Source organism: Nerophis lumbriciformis, linkage group LG29 (assembly GCF_033978685.3).
Source record: "Nerophis lumbriciformis linkage group LG29, RoL_Nlum_v2.1, whole genome shotgun sequence".
Taxonomy (NCBI): Eukaryota; Metazoa; Chordata; class Actinopteri; order Syngnathiformes; family Syngnathidae; genus Nerophis; species Nerophis lumbriciformis.
The window spans coordinates 6,365,001-6,385,000 of NC_084576.2; the positions used below are offsets into that span (position 1 = coordinate 6,365,001).

Here is a 20,000-nt window from a genome sequence, read left to right on the forward strand (position 1 = left end):
CGAAAAATACGGTAAATGAGCCTTAAATGCCCCGCAACTACATCTAGTTGCAAGCAGCTATTGCATAGATACAGAGCATTTAAGATTTATTTTTAGTAGCTCACTTAAAGGAACATGTTGCGGAAGGCCGTGTTGTGAGTTGTCCAGTGAAAGGTTGTACAAATACTTTCAAGTTAAAATCCTCATGTCTCGGGAGACAGGTATTTTGCAGATACTCGTATTGGTGAAAGGGCAGCACGGTGGCGGAGTAGTTAGCATTGTGCCTCACAGTGAGCAGGTCTTGGGTTCGATCCCCCTGGATTGAACAAATATACAATATATGTATAGATATATATACATATATATATATATATATATGTATGTGTGGGAAAAAAATCACAAGACTATTTCATCTCTACAGGCCTGTTTCATGAGGGGGGGTACCCTCAATCGTCAGGAGATTTTAATGGGAGCATTCGCATACCATGGTTTATATAGGGCACAGAGTGGGTGGGTACAGGCTGGCCTAGGGGCGTGGTGATTGGCTCATGTGTTACCTAGGCCGTCTTTTCTATGAGCCTTAGCTTGTGGTCATTCTGCGCGGGTATGGGAATGTTCTTCGTGGAGTAGTCGATGTTGAATTTTTCCATTTCTGATCGTCGTACAGTGCTCAACAAATGTCACCCACTCTGTGCCCTATACAAACCATGGTATGCGAATGCTCCCATTAAAATCTCCTGACGATTGAGGGTACCCCCCCTCATGAAACAGGCCTGTAGAGATGAAATAGTCTTGTGATTTTTTTCCCACACATACATATATTGCGCTCTACTACGGTATCGAGCACTATTTTTTGGATAACCTTATTAAGACATATACTCCGCTCCAAATTGACATTTGTTGAGCACTGTACGACGATCAGAAATGGAAAAATTCATATTTATATATACAGGTAAAAGCCAGTAAATTAGAATATTTTGAAAAACTTGATTTATTTCAGTAATTGCATTCAAAAGGTGTAACTTGTACATTATATTTATTCATTGCACACAGACTGATGCATTCAAATGTTTATTTCATTTAATTTTGATGATTTGAAGTGGCAACAAATGAAAATCCAAAATTCCGTGTGTCACAAAATTAGAATATTACTTAAGGCTAATACAAAAAAGGGATTTTTAGAAATGTTGGCCAACTGAAAAGTATGAAAATGGAAAATATGAGCATGTACAATACTCAATACTTGGTTGGAGCTCCTTTTGCCTCAATTACTGCGTTAATGCGGCGTGGCATGGAGTCGATGAGTTTCTGGCACTGCTCAGGTGTTATGAGAGCCCAGGTTGCTCTGATAGTGGCCTTCAACTCTTCTGCGTTTTTGGGTCTGGCATTCTGCATCTTCCTTTTCACAATACCCCACAGATTTTCTATGGGGCTAAGGTCAGGGGAGTTGGCGGGCCAATTTAGAACAGAAATACCATGGTCCGTAAACCAGGCACGGGTAGATTTTGCGCTGTGTGCAGGCGCCAAGTCCTGTTGGAACTTGAAATCTCCATCTCCATAGAGCAGGTCAGCAGCAGGAAGCATGAAGTGCTCTAAAACTTGCTGGTAGACGGCTGCGTTGACCCTGGATCTCAGGAAACAGAGTGGACCGACACCAGCAGATGACATGGCCCCCCAAACCATCACTGATGGTGGAAACTTTACACTAGACTTCAGGCAACGTGGATCCTGTGCCTCTTCTGTCTTCCTCCAGACTCTGGGACCTTGATTTCCAAAGGAAATGCAAACCAAACCAACCCAAACCATCAGTGATGGTTTGGGGTGCCATGTCATCTGCTGGTGTCAGTCCACTCTGTTTCCTGAGATCCAGGGTCAACGCAGCCGTCTACCAGCAAGTTTTAGAGCACTTCATGCTTCCTGCTGCTGACCTGCTCTATGGAGATGGAGATTTCAAGTTCCAACAGGACTTGGCGCCTGCACACAGCGCAAAATCTACCCGTGCCTGGTTTACGGACCATGGTATTTCTGTTCTAAATTGGCCCGCCAACTCCCCTGACCTTAGCCCCATAGAAAATCTGTGGGGTATTGTGAAAAGGAAGATGCAGAATGCCAGACCCAAAAACGCAGAAGAGTTGAAGGCCACTATCAGAGCAACCTGGGCTCTCATAACACCTGAGCAGTGCCAGAAACTCATCGACTCCATGCCACGCCGCATTAACGCAGTAATTGAGGCAAAAGGAGCTCCAACCAAGTATTGAGTATTGTACATGCTCATATTTTTCATTTTCATACTTTTCAGTTGGCCAACATTTCTAAAAATCCCTTTTTTGTATTAGCCTTAAGTAATATTCTAATTTTGTGACACACGGAATTTTGGATTTTCATTTGTTGCCACTTCAAATCATCAAAATTAAATGAAATAAACATTTGAACGCATCAGTCTGTGTGCAATGAATAAATATAATGTACAAGTTACACCTTTTGAATGCAATTACTGAAATAAATCAAGTTTTTCAAAATATTCTAATTTACTGGCTTTTACCTGTATGCATGCAGTCGGCTTTGCGCCACCCGCCAACATTTTTTAACCCCAATGCAAAAAGTCTAAAAGTTTAGAAATCCCTGCTGTACATATAATCTTCAAGTCATCTTAGGGGTGAACAGAAACAATAAGAAGTATTGCACTAACACAGCACCCCAAAATGGTGTTCTTGCATCCAAAATCCGTCAATGATTGAAGACAGGGAATGTCCGAACACGCTGAAGCGGTACACTAAATCCAGTCCAAAATGAATAGAAAGTCCACTTTGTTGTGAAGGAAGATTTAGTGTGTGACGACCTTTGAGAAGCATAAATCTGGACTCCATAAAGTGGTAATGATTGCTAAATAATATTTCCCTCCAGGATTTAACGACACACATCCTAAAAACCCTGGGCAGCGTGCGGCGTGACAAGCTACGTGCAAGGACATCAATCTTGAAAATGCTGGGAGGCGTTAGCCAAGGTATCGTTAGCACGCAACAGTTAAATATCCGGCGGGCGCGACGTTGTAAAGGTCGAGATTGAATATCGTGCCTGAAAAGCGGGCGTTCTCATAAAAATGCATTGCGGGACATAGATTCATTGACTACAGCGGACATGTGTCGGAGAAATTATGCTCTCACTTGCTTTCCCAAAACAAACACAAACGTTTATTTACTTCTTATGTTGTCCTCAGTCCCACGTAGAGGTGATCAAAGCGGACATCAAAGTCAGTACATGATCCAAATTTGTCTGAGGAAGTCATTGTCAAGGTCTTTAGCGTGGCTCGTGTGCTAGTGAACTACAAGAGGAGTGCTATCTTCGTTCTGCATCAACTGTATGAATGCGTTTAGCTAACGTGTTTCACTACACTGCGCTCGTTTTTAGCTCATCTAACTATACATCTTTTTACAAACTGTTCTTTTCTAAATACTAATATTGCGCTTCTTAAAATTGACATTAAGGCTAACATTTTAGCAACTGTAAGCGTGTTAGCATCCCTAATTAATTTGATCAACGAATCCCGAACTAAATGTTTTTGTGTTAGCATCTATTTAACTGAGCGTATGTCTGTATCTTCATGTAAGTCAGCAATTGTAAAGGCATCTTTATGTAAGCCTGCATCTCTATGTGAGCCAGCATCTTAAGAATTGTTAGTAATGACTAATGATCTACTGCTAACGATGGATTCTGATGCGTCATCCATGTTGCTGCTTCTTGATCTTAGCGCTGCTTTCGATACCGTCGATCATAATATTTTATTAGAGCGTATCAAAACACGTATTGGTATGTCAGACTTAGCCTTGTCGTGGTTTAACTCTTATCTTACTGACAGGATGCAGTGCGTCTCCCATAACAATGTGACCTCGGACTATGTTAAGGTAACGTGCGGAGTCCCCCAAGGTTCGGTTCTTGGCCCTGCACCCTTTAGTATTTACATGCTGCCGCTAGGCGACATCATACGCAAATACGGTGTTAGCTTTCATTGTTATGCTGATGACACCCAACTCTACATGCCCCTAAAGCTGACCAACACGCCGGATTGTAGTCAGCTGGAGGCGTGTCTTAATGAAATTAAACAATGGATGTCCGCTAACTTCTTGCAACTCAACACTAAGAAAACGGAAATGCTGATTATCGGTCCTGCTAAACACCGACATTTATTTGATAATACCACCTTAACATTTGACAACTAAACACAAAGCGACTCAGTAAAGAATCTGGGTATTACCAACTCTCTCCTTTGAGTCACACATTAAGAGTGTTACTAAAACGGCCTTCTTTCATCTCCGTAATATCGCTAAAATTCGTTCCATTTTGTCCACTAGCGACGCTGAGATCATTATTCATGCGTTCGTTACGTCTCGTCTCGATTACTGTAACGTATTATTTTCGGGTCTCCCTATGTCTAGCATTAAAAGATTACAGTTGGTACAAAATGCGGCTGCTAGACTTTTGACAAGAACAAGAAAGTTTGATCATATTACGCCTATACTGGCTCACCTGCACTGGCTTCCTGTGCACTTAAGATGCGACTTTAAGGTTTTACTACTTACGTATAAAATACATACTCGGTCTAGCTCCAGCCTATCTTACCGATTGTATTGTACCATATGTCCCGGCAAGAAATCTGCGTTCAAAGAACTCCGGCTTATTAGTGATTCCCAGAGCCCAAAAAAAGTCTGCGGGCTGTAGAGCGTTTTCTATTCGGGCTCCAGTACTATGGAATGCCCTCCCGGTAACAGTTAGAGATGCTACCTCAGTAGAAACATTTAAGTCCCATCTCAAAACTCATTTGTATACTCTAGCCTTTGAATAGCCCCCCTTTTTTAGACCAGTTGATCTGCCGTTTCTTTTCTTTTCTCCTCTGCTCCCCCCTATCCCTTGTGGAGGGGAAGACACACAGATCCGGTGGCCATGGATGGGGTGCTGGCTGTCCGGGGTCGGGACCCGGGGTGGATCGCTCGCCTGTATATTGGTTGGGAACATCTCTGCGCTGCTGACCCGTCTCCGCTCGGGATGGTTTCCTGCTGACCCCACTGTGGACTCTTACTGTTATGCTGGATCCACTATGGACTGGACTCTCACAATATTATGTTAGACCCACTCGACATCCATTGCATTCGGTCTCCCTAGAGGGGGGGGGTTTACCCACATATGCGGTCCTCTCCAAGGTTTCTCATAGTCATTCACATCGACGTCCCACTGGGGTGAGTTTTTCCTTGCCCTTATGTGGGCTATACCGAGGATGTCGTTGTGGCTTGTGCAGCCCTTTGAGACACTTGTGATTTAGGGCTATATAAATAAACATTGATTGATTGATTGATTGATAGTATCTATAAATGTGTTAGCATTTCTGTGTGATCACATCAGTAATTTAGTTGGCATTTCTATGTGGCTTAGCATATGTTAGCATCTTACATGTGTTAGCTACGGTAAGGGTTTTAGTATCTTCATGTAAGTGTGCCTCTCTATGCGAGTTAGCATCTTAAGAATGTTAGCATCTCTGTGTGATTGCATCAGTAATTTAGTTAAAGTATCAATGATTGTCACACACATACGAGGTGTGGCAAAATTATTCTTTGCATATGACCCATCACCCTTGATCACCCCCTGGGAGGTGAGGGGAGCAGTGGGCAGCAGCGGTGGCCGCGCCCGGGAATCATTTTTGGTTATTTAACCCCCAATTCCAACCCTTGATGCTGAGTGCCAAGCAGGGAGGTGATGGCTCCCATTTTTATAGTCTTTGGTATGACTCGGCTGGGGTTTGAACTCAGTGAAGTGTGAAGAAGATTTATAATCTTGTATTATTTAGTTAACATGTCTATGTGGCTTAGCATATGTTAGTATCTTACATATGTTAGCAATTGTAAGGGTTTTAGCATCTTCATGTAAGTGTGCTTCTCTATGCGAGTTAGCATCTTAAGAATGTCAGTATCAATAAATGTGTTAGCATCTATGTTTGTTTGCATCGGTAATTTAGTGAAGTGTGAATTATATTTATATTTATAATATTTAGTTGGCATTTCTATATGGCTTAGCATATGTTAGCCTCTTACATATGTTAGCAATTGTAAGGGTTTTAGCATCTTCATGTAAGTGTGGCTCTCTATGCGAGTTAGCATCTTAAGAATGTCAGTATCTATAAATGTGTTAGCATTTATGTGTGATTACATCAGTAATTTAGTAAAGTGTGAATTATATTTATATTACTTAGTTGGCATTTCTATATGGCTTAGCATATGTTAGCCTCTTACATATGTTAGCAATTGTAAGGGTTTTAGCATCTTCATGTAAGTGTGGCTCTCTATGCGAGTTAGCATCTTAAGAATGTCAGTATCTATAAATGTGTTAGCATCTATGTGTGATTACATCAGTAATTTAGTAAAGTGTGAATTATATTTATATTACTTAGTTGGCATTTCTATATGGCTTAGCATATGTTAGCATCTTACATGTTAGCAATTGTAAGGGTTTTAGCATATTCATGTAAGTGTGCCTCTGTATGCGAGTTAGCATCTTAAGAATGTCAGTATCAATAAATGTGTTAGCATCTATGTTTGTTTGCATCGGTAATTTAGTGAAGTGTGAATTATATTTATATTTATAATATTTAGTTGGCATTTCTATATGGCTTAGCATATGTTAGCCTCTTACATATGTTAGCAATTGTAAGGGTTTTAGCATCTTCATGTAAGTGTGGCTCTCTATGCGAGTTAGCATCTTAAGAATGTCAGTATCTATAAATGTGTTAGCATTTATGTGTGATTACATCAGTAATTTAGTAAAGTGTGAATTATATTTATATTACTTAGTTGGCATTTCTATATGGCTTAGCATATGTTAGCATCTTACATATGTTAGCAATTGTAAGGGTTTTAGCATCTTCATGTAAGTGTGCTTCTCTATGCGAGTTAGCATCTTAAGAATGTCAGTATCAATAAATGTGTTAGTATGTTTGTTTGCATCGGTAATTTAGTGAAGTGTGAATTATATTTATATTTATAATATTTAGTTGGCATTTCTATATGGCTTAGCATATGTTAGCCTCTTACATATGTTAGCAATTGTAAGGGTTTTAGCATCTTCATGTAAGTGTGGCTCTCTATGCGAGTTAGCATCTGAAGAATGTCAGTATCTATAAATGTGTTAGCATTTATGTGTGATTACATCAGTAATTTAGTAAAGTGTGAATTATATTTATATTACTTAGTTGGCATTTCTATATGGCTTAGCATATGTTAGCATCTTACATGTTAGCAATTGTAAGGGTTTTAGCATATTCATGTAAGTGTGCCTCTGTATGCGAGTTAGCATCTTAAGAATGTCAGTATCAATAAATGTGTTAGCATCTATGTTTGTTTGCATCGGTAATTTAGTGAAGTGTGAATTATATTTATATTTATAATATTTAGTTGGCATTTCTATATGGCTTAGCATATGTTAGCCTCTTACATATGTTAGCAATTGTAAGGGTTTTAGCATCTTCATGTAAGTGTGGCTCTCTATGCGAGTTAGCATCTTAAGAATGTCAGTATCTATAAATGTGTTAGCATCTATGTGTGATTACATCAGTAATTTAGTAAAGTGTGAATTATATTTATATTACTTAGTTGGCATTTCTATATGGCTTAGCATATGTTAGCCTCTTACATATGTTAGCAATTGTAAGGGTTTTAGCATCTTCATGTAAGTGTGCTTCTCTATGCGAGTTAGCATCTTAAGAATGTCAGTATCTATAAATGTGTTAGCATCTATGTGTGATTACATCAGTAATTTAGTAAAGTGTGAATTATATTTATATTACTTAGTTGGCATTTCTATATGGCTTAGCATATGTTAGCATCTTACATGTTAGCAATTGTAAGGGTTTTAGCATATTCATGTAAGTGTGCCTCTGTATGCGAGTTAGCATCTTAAGAATGTTAGTATATATAAATGTGTTAGCGTCTCCGTGTGATTGCATCAGTAATTTAGTTGGCATATCTATGTGACTTAGCATATGTGGGCATCTTACATATGTTAGCAATAATAAGGGTTTTTAGCATCTTAATGTAGGTTTGTATCTCTTTGTGAGTTAGCATCTCAAAAATGTTTGTATCTCTAAATGTGTAAGCATCTCGGTCTGATAGCATCAGTAATTTAGTTGGTCTTTCTATGTGGCTTAGCATGTGTTAGCATTTTACATATGTTAGCAATTGTAAGGCTTTAGCATGTTAATGAGCGCATGCTCCTCTACTCAAATTAGCGTCCTCTAAATGTGTATCTCTGTGCGATAGCGTCAGTAAGTGAGTTGGCATTAGACACAACACAGTAATTTTAACAGTATTCATTGGGCGGGACGTGATGTCACTAATATTCTGGCAATTACTCCGCTATCGTGGCTGTTTATTAAAATGAGAGTAGTGGCAGGTCAAACCACTGCTCATTAAACCTGAAAAGATGTGTTTGCAATAGATTTTAATTTTTTTATATTGTATATTATATATATTACCTTATGTATACAGTGTGCAGTATCCACTATTTATTTCACAGTCACACTGCTTTGTTTTTCTTTTTGCTAAAAAGTTACTGAATCCATTTCAACTTGCTAAAATCGTGTTCTAAAAAAATAAAATCATCGCAGAATCGTATCGGCTACCACAAATTCGGCATCAAATCGTATTGTTGTTACAACGAATGGTCACACCGCTGCATGTTAGAATCTTGAAGGATGTGTACCGTATTTGTCGAACTATAAGTCGCAGTTTTTTTTCATAGTTTGCGACTTATACTCAGGAGCAACTTATGTGTGAAATGATTAACACATTAGCGTAAAATATCAAATAATATTATTTAGCTCATTCATGTAAGAGACTAGACGTATAAGATTTCATCGGATTTAGCGATTAGGAGTAACTCATTAGGAGTAATGAGAGTAAGTAATTAGGAGTGACAGATTGTTTGGTAAACGTATAGCATGTTCTATATGTTACAGTTATTTGAATGACTCTTACCATAATATGTTACGTTAACAGACCAGGCACCTTCTCAGTTGGTTATTTATGCCTCATATAATGTACACTTATTCAGCCTGTTGTTCACTATTCTTTATTTATTTTAATTTGCCTTTCAATTGTCTATTCTTGCTGTTGGCTTTTATCAAATACATTTCCCCCAAAAATGCGACTTATACTCCAGTGCGACTTATACAGGTAAAAGCCAGTAAATTAGAATATTTTGAAAAACTTGAGTTATTTCAGTAATTGCATTCAAAAGGTGTAACTTGTACATTATATTCATTCATTGCACACAGACTGATGCATTCAAATGTTTATTTCATTTAATTTTGATGATTTGAAGTGGCAACAAATGAAAATCCAAAATTCCGTGTGTCACAAAATTAGAATATTACTTAAGGCTAATACAAAAAAGGGATTTTTAGAAATGTTGGCCAACTGAAAAGTATGAAAATGAAAAATATGAGCATGTACAATACTCAATACTTGGTTGGAGCTCCTTTTGCCTCAATTACTGCGTTAATGCGGCGTGGCATGGAGTCGATGAGTTTCTGGCACTGCTCAGGTGTTATGAGAGCCCAGGTTGCTCTGATAGTGGCCTTCAACTCTTCTGCGTTTTTGGGTCTGGCATTCTGCATCTTCCTTTTCACAATACCCCACAGATTTTCTATGGGGCTAAGGTCAGGGGACTTGGCGGGCCAATTTAGAACAGAAATACCATGGTCCGTAAACCAGGCACGGGTAGATTTTGCGCTGTGTGCAGGCGCCAAGTCCTGTTGGAACTTGAAATCTCCATCTCCATAGAGCAGGTCAGCAGCAGGAAGCATGAAGTGCTCTAAAACTTGCTGGTAGACGGCTGCGTTGACCCTGGATCTCAGGAAACAGAGTGGACTGACACCAGCAGATGACATGGCACCCCAAACCATCACTGATGGTGGAAACTTTACACTAGACTTCAGGCAACGTGGATCCTGTGCCTCTCCTGTCTTCCTCCAGACTCTGGGACCTCGATTTCCAAAGGAAATGCAAAATTTGCATGGTTGGGTGATGGTTTGGGGTGCCATGTCATCTGCATATTTTTCATTTTCATACTTTTCATTTGGCCAACATTTCTAAAAATCCCTTTTTTGTATTAGCCTTAAGTAATATTCTAATTTTGTGACACACGGAATTTTGGATTTTCATTTGTTGCCACTTCAAATCATCAAAATTAAATGAAATAAACATTTGAATGCATCAGTCTGTGTGCAATGAATAAATATAATGTACAAGTTACACCTTTTGAATGCAATTACTGAAATAAATCAGGTTTTTCAAAATATTCTAATTTACTGGCTTTTACCTGTATACTGTATGTTTTTTTCCTTCTTTATTATGCATTTTCGGCCGGTGCGACTTATACTCCAGAGCGACTTATACTCCGAAAAATACGGTATATCAAAAATGTGTTAGTATCTCTGTGAGATAGCATCAGTAATTGAGTTTTCATCTCTGGGTGTGTTAGCATCCCGAATGAGCAGCTGCATAATTTCGCACCTGTGTATTGGCGACTCTCGGTAAGACAACATCTGAGCGTGTTTGTGTAGGAAAGTGAGTTAGCACCTGTAAACCAGTTTATATTAGCACATCTACGCGAGTTAGCATCACAGTGTGCGTTAGCTAATGCAAAAGTTGTGCCCTCTAAATTCTGAGAATCTTGCTCCCTCGTCAAATTCAAAGCAAACAGGGTTCCCCCCCCTCACCCCCCAAACCCCTTTACCGAGGTGCACCTGAGACTGTTGCCATGGCAACGGTAACCCGTCGACCCTCCGGAAGCGGCCGGCGGGGGGTGCTGCCTACCCGTCGACCGGGTCAAAATCATGAGCACCTGCAGCCGAGGAGCCGTCAGTCCGGTGAGCACCTGACAGCCGGTCGCCATGGTTACACAGCCACGGACCGCCGCGAGGAATTATTGGAAAAAGTTCCTGGACGGCTGACAGCTGGACTGCAAGGAAGCTCATTTTCTAAAGTGGGCGGGGCTTTGTTGATCCTTCAGCTTGTGTTTCTATTTTCAGTTTATTTGCCAACTACAGAGATTCTTCATTTCGAGCGTGACCCACATACGCCGTCTGAGACGCTAGCAACACTTGAAACACTTTGGTGTGACATCCGCCGCCGGAAATAGTCCTCACTGGCATTCTAACGCCGCGACTGTCAATCAAAGCACTTTTGATAGTTCTAAAAACCAGGAGTAAGGATCATAGAAATCGGCGATACATTTTTAACTCTATTAAAACACTTCAAAGGTTAAACAAATATCCAAACTTTGGATGCAGACTCCGATATGGATCAGAACCATCAAACAAATAAATAAAATCAAGAATATAAACATCCAGAAAAACCGTCAATTATATTATTTTCACAAGTTAAAATGCAAATATTTGACAGGTTAATGTCAGTATTAAAACTTGGTATGCAAAGTAACTAGGGCTGCGACACGATTAAAATATTTAATCGCGATAAATCTCATTTTGTTCATAGTTAACTCAAAATAATCTCAATTAATCGCAGCTAGATATACTTTTTCATCATTAATAAGTGTACCTGGGACCGATCATTTTCAAGATTCAACACCAGGGGTGGACAATTAATTAGCCTTATGAATTTTTTTTAAACAGGTCAACACAAAAAGGACAAACAGGATTTAAAGACAATGTAGAAAAAAATGCCTGCTGTGTGTTTTGTGTCTTGCCAGAATTTGTAGGAATATATAATTTGTATTCCTGCTGTAGGAGCACTTGCATTCAGCGGAGGAGCTACACCGTGTTTACATAGCATGTTCATGCATTAATAACACAAAATATGGAGTGTTAACGATCACGCTTTGATTGTCAAAGATGTTTGGTCATGAAATCTGTGATATTTCTACCTGAATAAGTTCTGTACATGACATGTTGTACAAGTTAATGGTCTTCATATTGCTGCATGACAATGTTTTAACCTTCTCTATTTATTAATAAAATATAATATTGAGCCTGCTAATCCTTCAGTAACTGAGGACTCGACTAGAACATGTTATAAAATAATTTTTACAGTATTTCAGCCAGTCTGAACCCCCCCCCCCCCTCACCCATTCCTCAACTGACTACTAGCATTTTTTAGGTACAAATATCACAGAATAGCTTTGCAAAACATTTGACAAAGCATGATCGTAATGTTGAACACATTTTTAATTTGTTAATGTAGTTAAACCAGGTGTATAGGGTAGCGCTTTTATTTTGAAGCCGGAAAAGTGTCTGATTGGTTTGATAAAGTGTCTTGACATGTTTCGATATTGAATGTTTGCAATAGAAAAGTCTCCTTTCGACTTCCTGCCCACCCTCTGCCATTTCTGTTGAGCTTTTATGTCATCTTACTTACTAAATCAGTCACAGTATCAATCTAGATGTTATGTTATCGCTGCACCTTAACCGTAATCTGAACATAGAAGTGAAGCACCACCCACCTCTGAACGACGCACGCAGCAGGCGTTTTCTGCAGGGACTTCTCCTCGTGTCACGGTGAAAAAATGCCTCCTTTTCGGGAGAACAATTTGCCTTTGAACCGGATTTTCCCATAATGTGCCCTTTTCTTTGTCCATTTCTGCTCGCTATTTTACCGCTTGTGGCTCACCACTAACTAGTGAACTGCAGCCAAGTTACCCCTAATACGGCACGGCCAGAAGGTGCGTTAATCGCCCGTTACAAAATGAGTGCCGTTATTGAAATTCATAGTTAACGTGTTAATATCGCGTTAACTATGAACTAAAAGTAACCCAACAATTTGATGACGATGCTAATAATATCACAATACAGCGATGATATTGGATATGCTAAAAGAAAAATATGTATGATAGGTCACAATATCTCTGTAGCAATTTTTTTGATCCCACATAATGTGTACAACATATTACGGATAATGACAGAACACGACTTTAATTTGAAATAAAGTTGATAATACAGGTAAAAGCCAGTAAATTAGAATATTTTGAAAAACTTGATTTATTTCAGTAATTGCATTCAAAAGGTGTAACTTGTACATTATATTTATTCATTGCACACAGACTGATGCATTCAAATGTTTATTTCATTTAATTTTGATGATTTGAAGTGGCAACAAATGAAAATCCAAAATTCCGTGTGTCACAAAATTAGAATATTACTTAAGGCTAGTACAAAAAAGGGATTTTTAGAAATGTTGGCCAACTGAAAAGTATGAAAATGAAAAATATGAGCATGTACAATACTCAATACTTGGTTGGAGCTCCTTTTGCCTCAATTACTGCGTTAATGCGGCGTGGCATGGAGTCGATGAGTTTCTGGCACTGCTCAGGTGTTATGAGAGCCCAGGTTGCTCTGATAGTGGCCTTCAACTCTTCTGCGTTTTTGGGTCTGGCATTCTGCATCTTCCTTTTCACAATACCCCACAGATTTTCTATGGGGCTAAGGTCAGGGGAGTTGGCGGGCCAATTTAGAACAGAAATACCATGGTCCGTAAACCAGGCACGGGTAGATTTTGCGCTGTGTGCAGGCGCCAAGTCCTGTTGGAACTTGAAATCTCCATCTCCATAGAGCAGGTCAGCAGCAGGAAGCATGAAGTGCTCTAAAACTTGCTGGTAGACGGCTGCGTTGACCCTGGATCTCAGGAAACAGAGTGGACTGACACCAGCAGATGACATGGCACCCCAAACCATCACTGATGGTGGAAACTTTACACTAGACTTCAGGCAACGTGGATCCTGTGCCTCTCCTGTCTTCCTCCAGACTCTGGGACCTCGATTTCCAAAGGAAATGCAAAATTTGCATGGTTGGGTGATGGTTTGGGGTGCCATGTCATCTGCTGGTGTCGGTCCACTCTGTTTCCTGAGATCCAGGGTCAACGCAGCCGTCTACCAGCAAGTTTTAGAGCACTTCATGCTTCCTGCTGCTGACCTGCTCTATGGAGATGGAGATTTCAAGTTCCAACAGGACTTGGCGCCTGCACACAGCGCAAAATCTACCCGTGCCTGGTTTACGGACCATGGTATTTCTGTTCTAAATTGGCCCGCCAACTCCCCTGACCTTAGCTCCATAGAAAATCTGTGGGGTATTGTGAAAAGGAAGATGCAGAATGCCAGACCCAAAAACGCAGAAGAGTTGAAGGCCACTATCAGAGCAACCTGGGCTCTCATAACACCTGAGCAGTGCCAGAAACTCATCGACTCCATGCCACGCCGCATTAACGCAGTAATTGAGGCAAAAGGAGCTCCAACCAAGTATTGAGTATTGTACATGCTCATATTTTTCATTTTCATACTTTTCAGTTGGCCAACATTTCTAAAAATCCCTTTTTTGTATTAGCCTTAAGTAATATTCTAATTTTGTGACACACGGAATTTTGGATTTTCATTTGTTGCCACTTCAAATCATCAAAATTAAATGAAATAAACATTTGAATGCATCAGTCTGTGTGCAATGAATAAATATAATGTACAAGTTACACCTTTTGAATGCAATTACTGAAATAAATCAAGTTTTTCAAAATATTCTAATTTACTGGCTTTTACCTGTACATTTAAAAAAATTATCCCTTAGTCCAATTTGACGTTTGTTTACCGTGTTGCAACAGAAAAAAGATATCAATATGTTTTCCAGACAAAATGCTACGTTGCATTTACCTCGGAAGTTGGAATTCGGAGCTCGGAATGACGTCACAGCCGAGTTGTGAGTGTTCCGGTTACGATTATGCAAATCAAGATGGCCACATACTTTTGCGCTTGACTTGTCTGAATATAAACAACTTATGTGGAAATATGCTCTCTTTGTACGCCCTTTAATCACGGTGGACGAAGAGGAAACAGACGTTATTGCTAGCGACGTGTATACCACATGGATGAAATGTTTACGCTACAGCAACGTTACCATATAAAAACGTACGACAATACATTGTATATGGCGGATTTACTGCGACAAAAACTAATCAGAGATGCAAACAACGGATATTATACAAGCGGATATCATTGTTCACATCCAGGGCAGCCATCTTTGAAACGAACTCGGGGGTTGTGAGTATGAGTCGGAAATCTGACCTCGAGGGGCGTTCCAGTTGAACAAATTCCGACTTCCCAGTACAAATGGAACGCACCAAAAGTTAATGTCAAAGCAGTTTTCTGCTTCAGTGATGTCACACTCTAATCTCCGCTCCCTCCCTCTACAGTACATGTGTCAAACTCGAGGCCTGCGGGCCAGATCTGGCCCCCCACATCATTTTACGCGGCTCCCAAAAGCCTGGTTATAATATGCGGCAATAAAGTTTAGTTTATCCTTTTTTTACTACTGTATATTCCGGACTATGCAGTAGGAAGGGGATTCATATGGCCCCATTTGTCGCGGTTTACCAGACACATGAAACGTGACACATTGGGGGGCGGTGCACTATTTACTTTCGCCGCCAAATGGCAGTAGTGTTGATTATCTAAAAATGTGTTTTGTGGCAATTCCGAATTTGACCACAGCGCGAGTTGCTATGTACAGCGGCGCTTTCCATCGTTTACAGCAGACTGCATTGCAAAATGATTACCCTCCCCACTCCTCTCACGCGGGATCCACCCAGGAATGGGGCCATATGAATCCCTTCCCTACTTTAAGCCGCTACTTTTTCCCCATGCTTTGAAATGTGCGACTAATCTATGGATTTTTCTCCGCTAACGGCTAAATTATGGAATGGATTAAGCCAAGAAATCAAACAATTTGCTAAAATGGTCCACTTTAAGAAACCGTTCAAAATTTTAAGTAGAATCCTTATCAACATCTTGAACCGTATTAAAACAGGAGAACATCAAATGAATGGATGAATAAAGACATCAATGACTTCTGTTTTGTTGGATCAGCCGTTTTACATTTACAATATGAAAATTAAAGCTGCAAGCAGCATTGTTCGGGCCCGCGTATTTGGCAGGTGCTAGTCCTAAGTGTCCCAATACTTTTGTCTACTTGTAGTCTGAAGTGTCCCAAGACTTTAGTCTAGTGTACCTACCTTGTCTGCATTGTGTGGGCACGTTGGTGCTTCCTGCTTTTAAGCAGCCATCTTAAAAAAACAGCATTGCAGCAGCATCAGCGCAGCGGGTCTTTGAAGGGTCATAAAATCAAAACCGGAGCAGTTAATTAAAAAGCGCTTCTGTTGTTGTAATCACAAGGGTTCAATCTCTCTCCTGTGTTAGTTTGAAGGCGAAACGACAAACGCGCTCAGAGGAGTTCGTTTTTGAAGGAAGGTGACCGGTTTTTACAAAAAAATTGTTTTGAAGGGGGAATAGCAAACTTCCTGTTGATTTTTGCTGGGGGTTGTCAATTTATGAAATGTAGGTCTAAGTGAGACCTACAGAGAGGTTTTTGTTTCATCTCTCTCCGACCTTCCCAGTGGGAGTTACAGGCAGTTTTGTCAGATTTTTCATCCGAGGAGCAGTTTTTTGTGCGTTTTATTAAAAAATTGCTGTAGAGCACAATTTTTAGATTTGGGGTTAGGTTTTTTCATTAGATCACAGTTTTAGCCAGTCCTGATATGTGTGTTCAGTTTGCTGAGTTTTGAAGCATGTTAAGGGGGTCAAATTAGAGCTCAAAGAGGCAAAAGTGACTGTTTTTAGTACTTTCTTGTCTTGAAGGGGGAATTGCCAACTTCCTGTTGATTTTAGCCCGAAGATGTACAATTGAAAAATGTAGGTCTAAGTCAGACCTACATAAAGGTTTTTGTTTCATGTCTCTCCGACCTTCCTAGTGGGAGTTACAGGCAGCGTAGTTTTTCCTTCTTCCTAGGGGGCGCTAGAGCGCAATTTTGAGTTTTTTTTTTTTTTTTTTTTTTTATTAAAAGGCAATTTTCGCAGGTCCTGATGTGTGGGTCAAATATGGTGAGTTTTGAAGCATGTTAAGTGGGTCAAATTAGTGCTCGAAGAGGCGGCGGAAGAAGAAAGAAAGAAAGAATAATAAAACCTTAGAATAACAATAGGTCCTTATGTCCCATTGCATAAGGACTCCCTTCGGGAGTCCTTTTGCAATGGGCCATTGCGGGCCCTAACAATAACAATAGGTCCTTATGTCCCATTGCATAAGGACTCCCTGTGGGAGTCCTTTTGCAATGGGCCATTGCGGGCCCTAATAAACATTTACAAAATCTTCACCACGTCAATGTCATTTCACAACATACCAGTTATTAATCGGCGGCTTATAGACCAGAGGCATCTAATATATGAAAAAAAAAGTTTTGTCTTCTAAAATTTAGTGGGTGCGGCTTATAGTCCGGAAAATACGGTTAATATATATATATATATATATATATACACTAGCTGCAGAAGCTAGCTCTCCAATCAGCTAAACAGACTCAATAACTCCACGCTGATGTTTTGATGAATTTACTGAGGATTTTAAGAAACTGAAACAATACAAAAATAATGCCGTTGTAAGTTAATAAAACTAACCCAGACACTTATGTGTGTGTGTGTATGGGTGAATGTGGAAATAGTGTCAAAGCGCTTTGAGTTCCTTAATAAAAAAAGGTAGAAAAGCGCTATACAAGTACAACCCATTTACCATTTATCCATCCATCCATCCATCCATCTTCTTCCGCTTATCCGAGGTCGGGTCGCGGGGGCAGCAGCCTAAGCAGGGAAGCCCAGACTTTCCTCTCCCCAGCCACTTCGTCCAGCTCCTCCCGGGGGATCCCAAGGCGTTCCCAGGCCAGCCGGGAGACATAGTCTTCCCAACGTGTCCTGGGTCTTCCCCGTGGCCTCCTACCGGTCGGACGTGCCCGAAACTCCTCCCGAGGGAGGCGTTCGGGTGGCATCCTGACCAGATGCCCGAACCACCTCATCTGGCTCCTCTCGATATGGAGGAGCAGCGGCTTTACTTTGAGCTCCCCCCGGATGACAGAGCTTCTCACCCTATCTCTAAGGGAGAGCCCCGCCACCCGGCGGAGGAAACTCATTTCGGCCGCTTGTACCCGTGATCTTGTCCTTTCGGTCATGACCCAAAGCTCATGACCATAGGTGAGGATGGGAACGTAGATCGACCGGTAAATCGAGAGCTTTGCCTTCTGGCTCAGCTCCTTCTTCACCACAACGGATCGATACAGCGTCCGCATTACTGAAGACGCCGCACCGATCCGCCTGTCGATCTCACGATCCACTCTTCCCTCACTCGTGAACAAGACTCCGAGGTACTTGAACTCCTCCACTTGGGGCAAGATCTCCTCCCCAACCCGGAGATGGCACTCCACCCTTTTCCGGGCGAGAACCATGGACTCGGATTTGGAGGTGCTGATTCCCATCCCAGTCGCTTCACACTCGGCTGCGAACCGATCCAGTGAGAGCTGAAGATCTTGGCCGGATGAAGCCATCAGGACCACATCATCTGCAAAAAGCAGAGACCTAATCCTGCAGCCACCAAACCAGATACCCTCAACGCCTTGACTGCGCCTAGAAATTCTGTCCATAAAGGTTATGAACAGAATCGGTGACAAAGGGCAGCCCTGGCGGAGTCCAACCCTCACTGGAAACGTGTCCGACTTACTGCCGGCAATGCGGACCAAGCTCTGACACCGATTATACAGGGAGCGGACCGCCACAATAAGACAGTCCGTTACCCCATACTCTCTGAGCACTCCCCACAGGACTTCCCGGGGTACACGGTCGAATGCCTTCTCCAAGTCCACAAAGCACATGTAGACTGGTTGGGCAAACTCCCATGCACCCTCAAGGACCCTGCCGAGAGTATAGAGCTGGTCCACAGTTCCACGACCAGGACGAAAACCACACTGTTCCTCCTGAATCCGAGGTTCGACTATCCGGCGTAGCCTCCTCTCCAGTACACCTGAATAGACCTTACCGGGAAGGCTTTACCATTTATATTTGTTTTATTTTGATAGAAAAAATACATGCAATTGCATATCTTTTAAACTTGAGTATTATCAAATAATGCAGCCAATGTTAAATTGTCACACATTCCAAACCTTTGTTCTTGTTAAAATAAAGATAAATACTTAAATATATTCTTGACTTATGATTCAACTTGTACACTGCAGAAATGACTTTGGCAACTGAGCAGCAAACATTTTATTTATTTATTTAAAGTGTGTATTAGAAATATATATAATGATCAAATGCATCGACAATCGTGTAATATCATGAAGAAAATCTCTATATTCATATATTATTTACAGAGGGCAGCCACTACTGCGATGTGACCCCGCACCCAGTGAAGACAAGTACAGTACTGACCTGATCCCGGGCTGATCTGGTTGTCGTACAGGTGGGTGTCGTCTCTGCAGGTGATGGGCGAGTCCTGTCCCTCCTCCCGGCCCTCGGGGTCCTCGTCTTGCACCACCTCCCTCTGCTCTGAGGACAGGAGGACACGGCGTCAATGCTAACATGCAAAAAGTGTGAGGTTTGCTTGACTGTTGTTCCGATGCAGCACACTTTTTACAGGACTCGTCACACCTTTATCAGCCGAGCTTCTAGCGAACACTTGACGTCAAACCCGAGCGACCGGTTTCATTCAAGTCCCACCTTAAAACTCATCTATATACTCTAGCTTTTAGACCATTGACCTGCCACTTCTCTTTTTTGCCCCCCTCTGCTGCATGGAGAGGTTACCAGGTGGCCACGGACAATTCATGGAGTTGTATCAGTCTGAAGGAGACGCTAGCTGTTCAACTCCTCAATGGGCTTGTTCTAGGGCCTGGTTGTCTTCGACCTTCCTTCAGATAAATCCCAACAAAACGGAAACTCTGATCATTGCTCCCGACAAAAAGATGCCAGTGATCAAGAACTCCCTTGATGTATCTGTTAAAAGCAGCATCTGAAACCTTGGGGTTGGGTTTGATTAGTCAAAGTCTTTGGAGGGTCAACTGACCAAAAACGGTTTCTTATCAGCTGAGAAATATTTCTAAAGTGAGGAATTAGTTGTCAAAATGGGATCTCAAAATAATCATTCACGTTGGTCTTGTCTCGTATTGACT

The 20,000-nt window shown here is 41.1% G+C and overlaps 1 protein-coding gene across 5 annotated transcripts in view; it reads right to left on the reverse strand.

The window, feature by feature from the left end:
• Positions 1-20,000, reverse strand: part of slc4a11 (solute carrier family 4 member 11) — a 409,353-nt gene that overhangs the window by 220,454 nt on the left and 168,899 nt on the right. For all 5 annotated transcript variants that reach the window (XM_061925140.2, XM_061925138.2, XM_061925141.2 and 2 more), the window contains exon 3: positions 19,261-19,377. In XM_061925140.2, the coding sequence (XP_061781124.1) occupies positions 19,261-19,377 (117 nt within the window). The remainder of the gene's footprint in view (positions 1-19,260; positions 19,378-20,000) is intronic.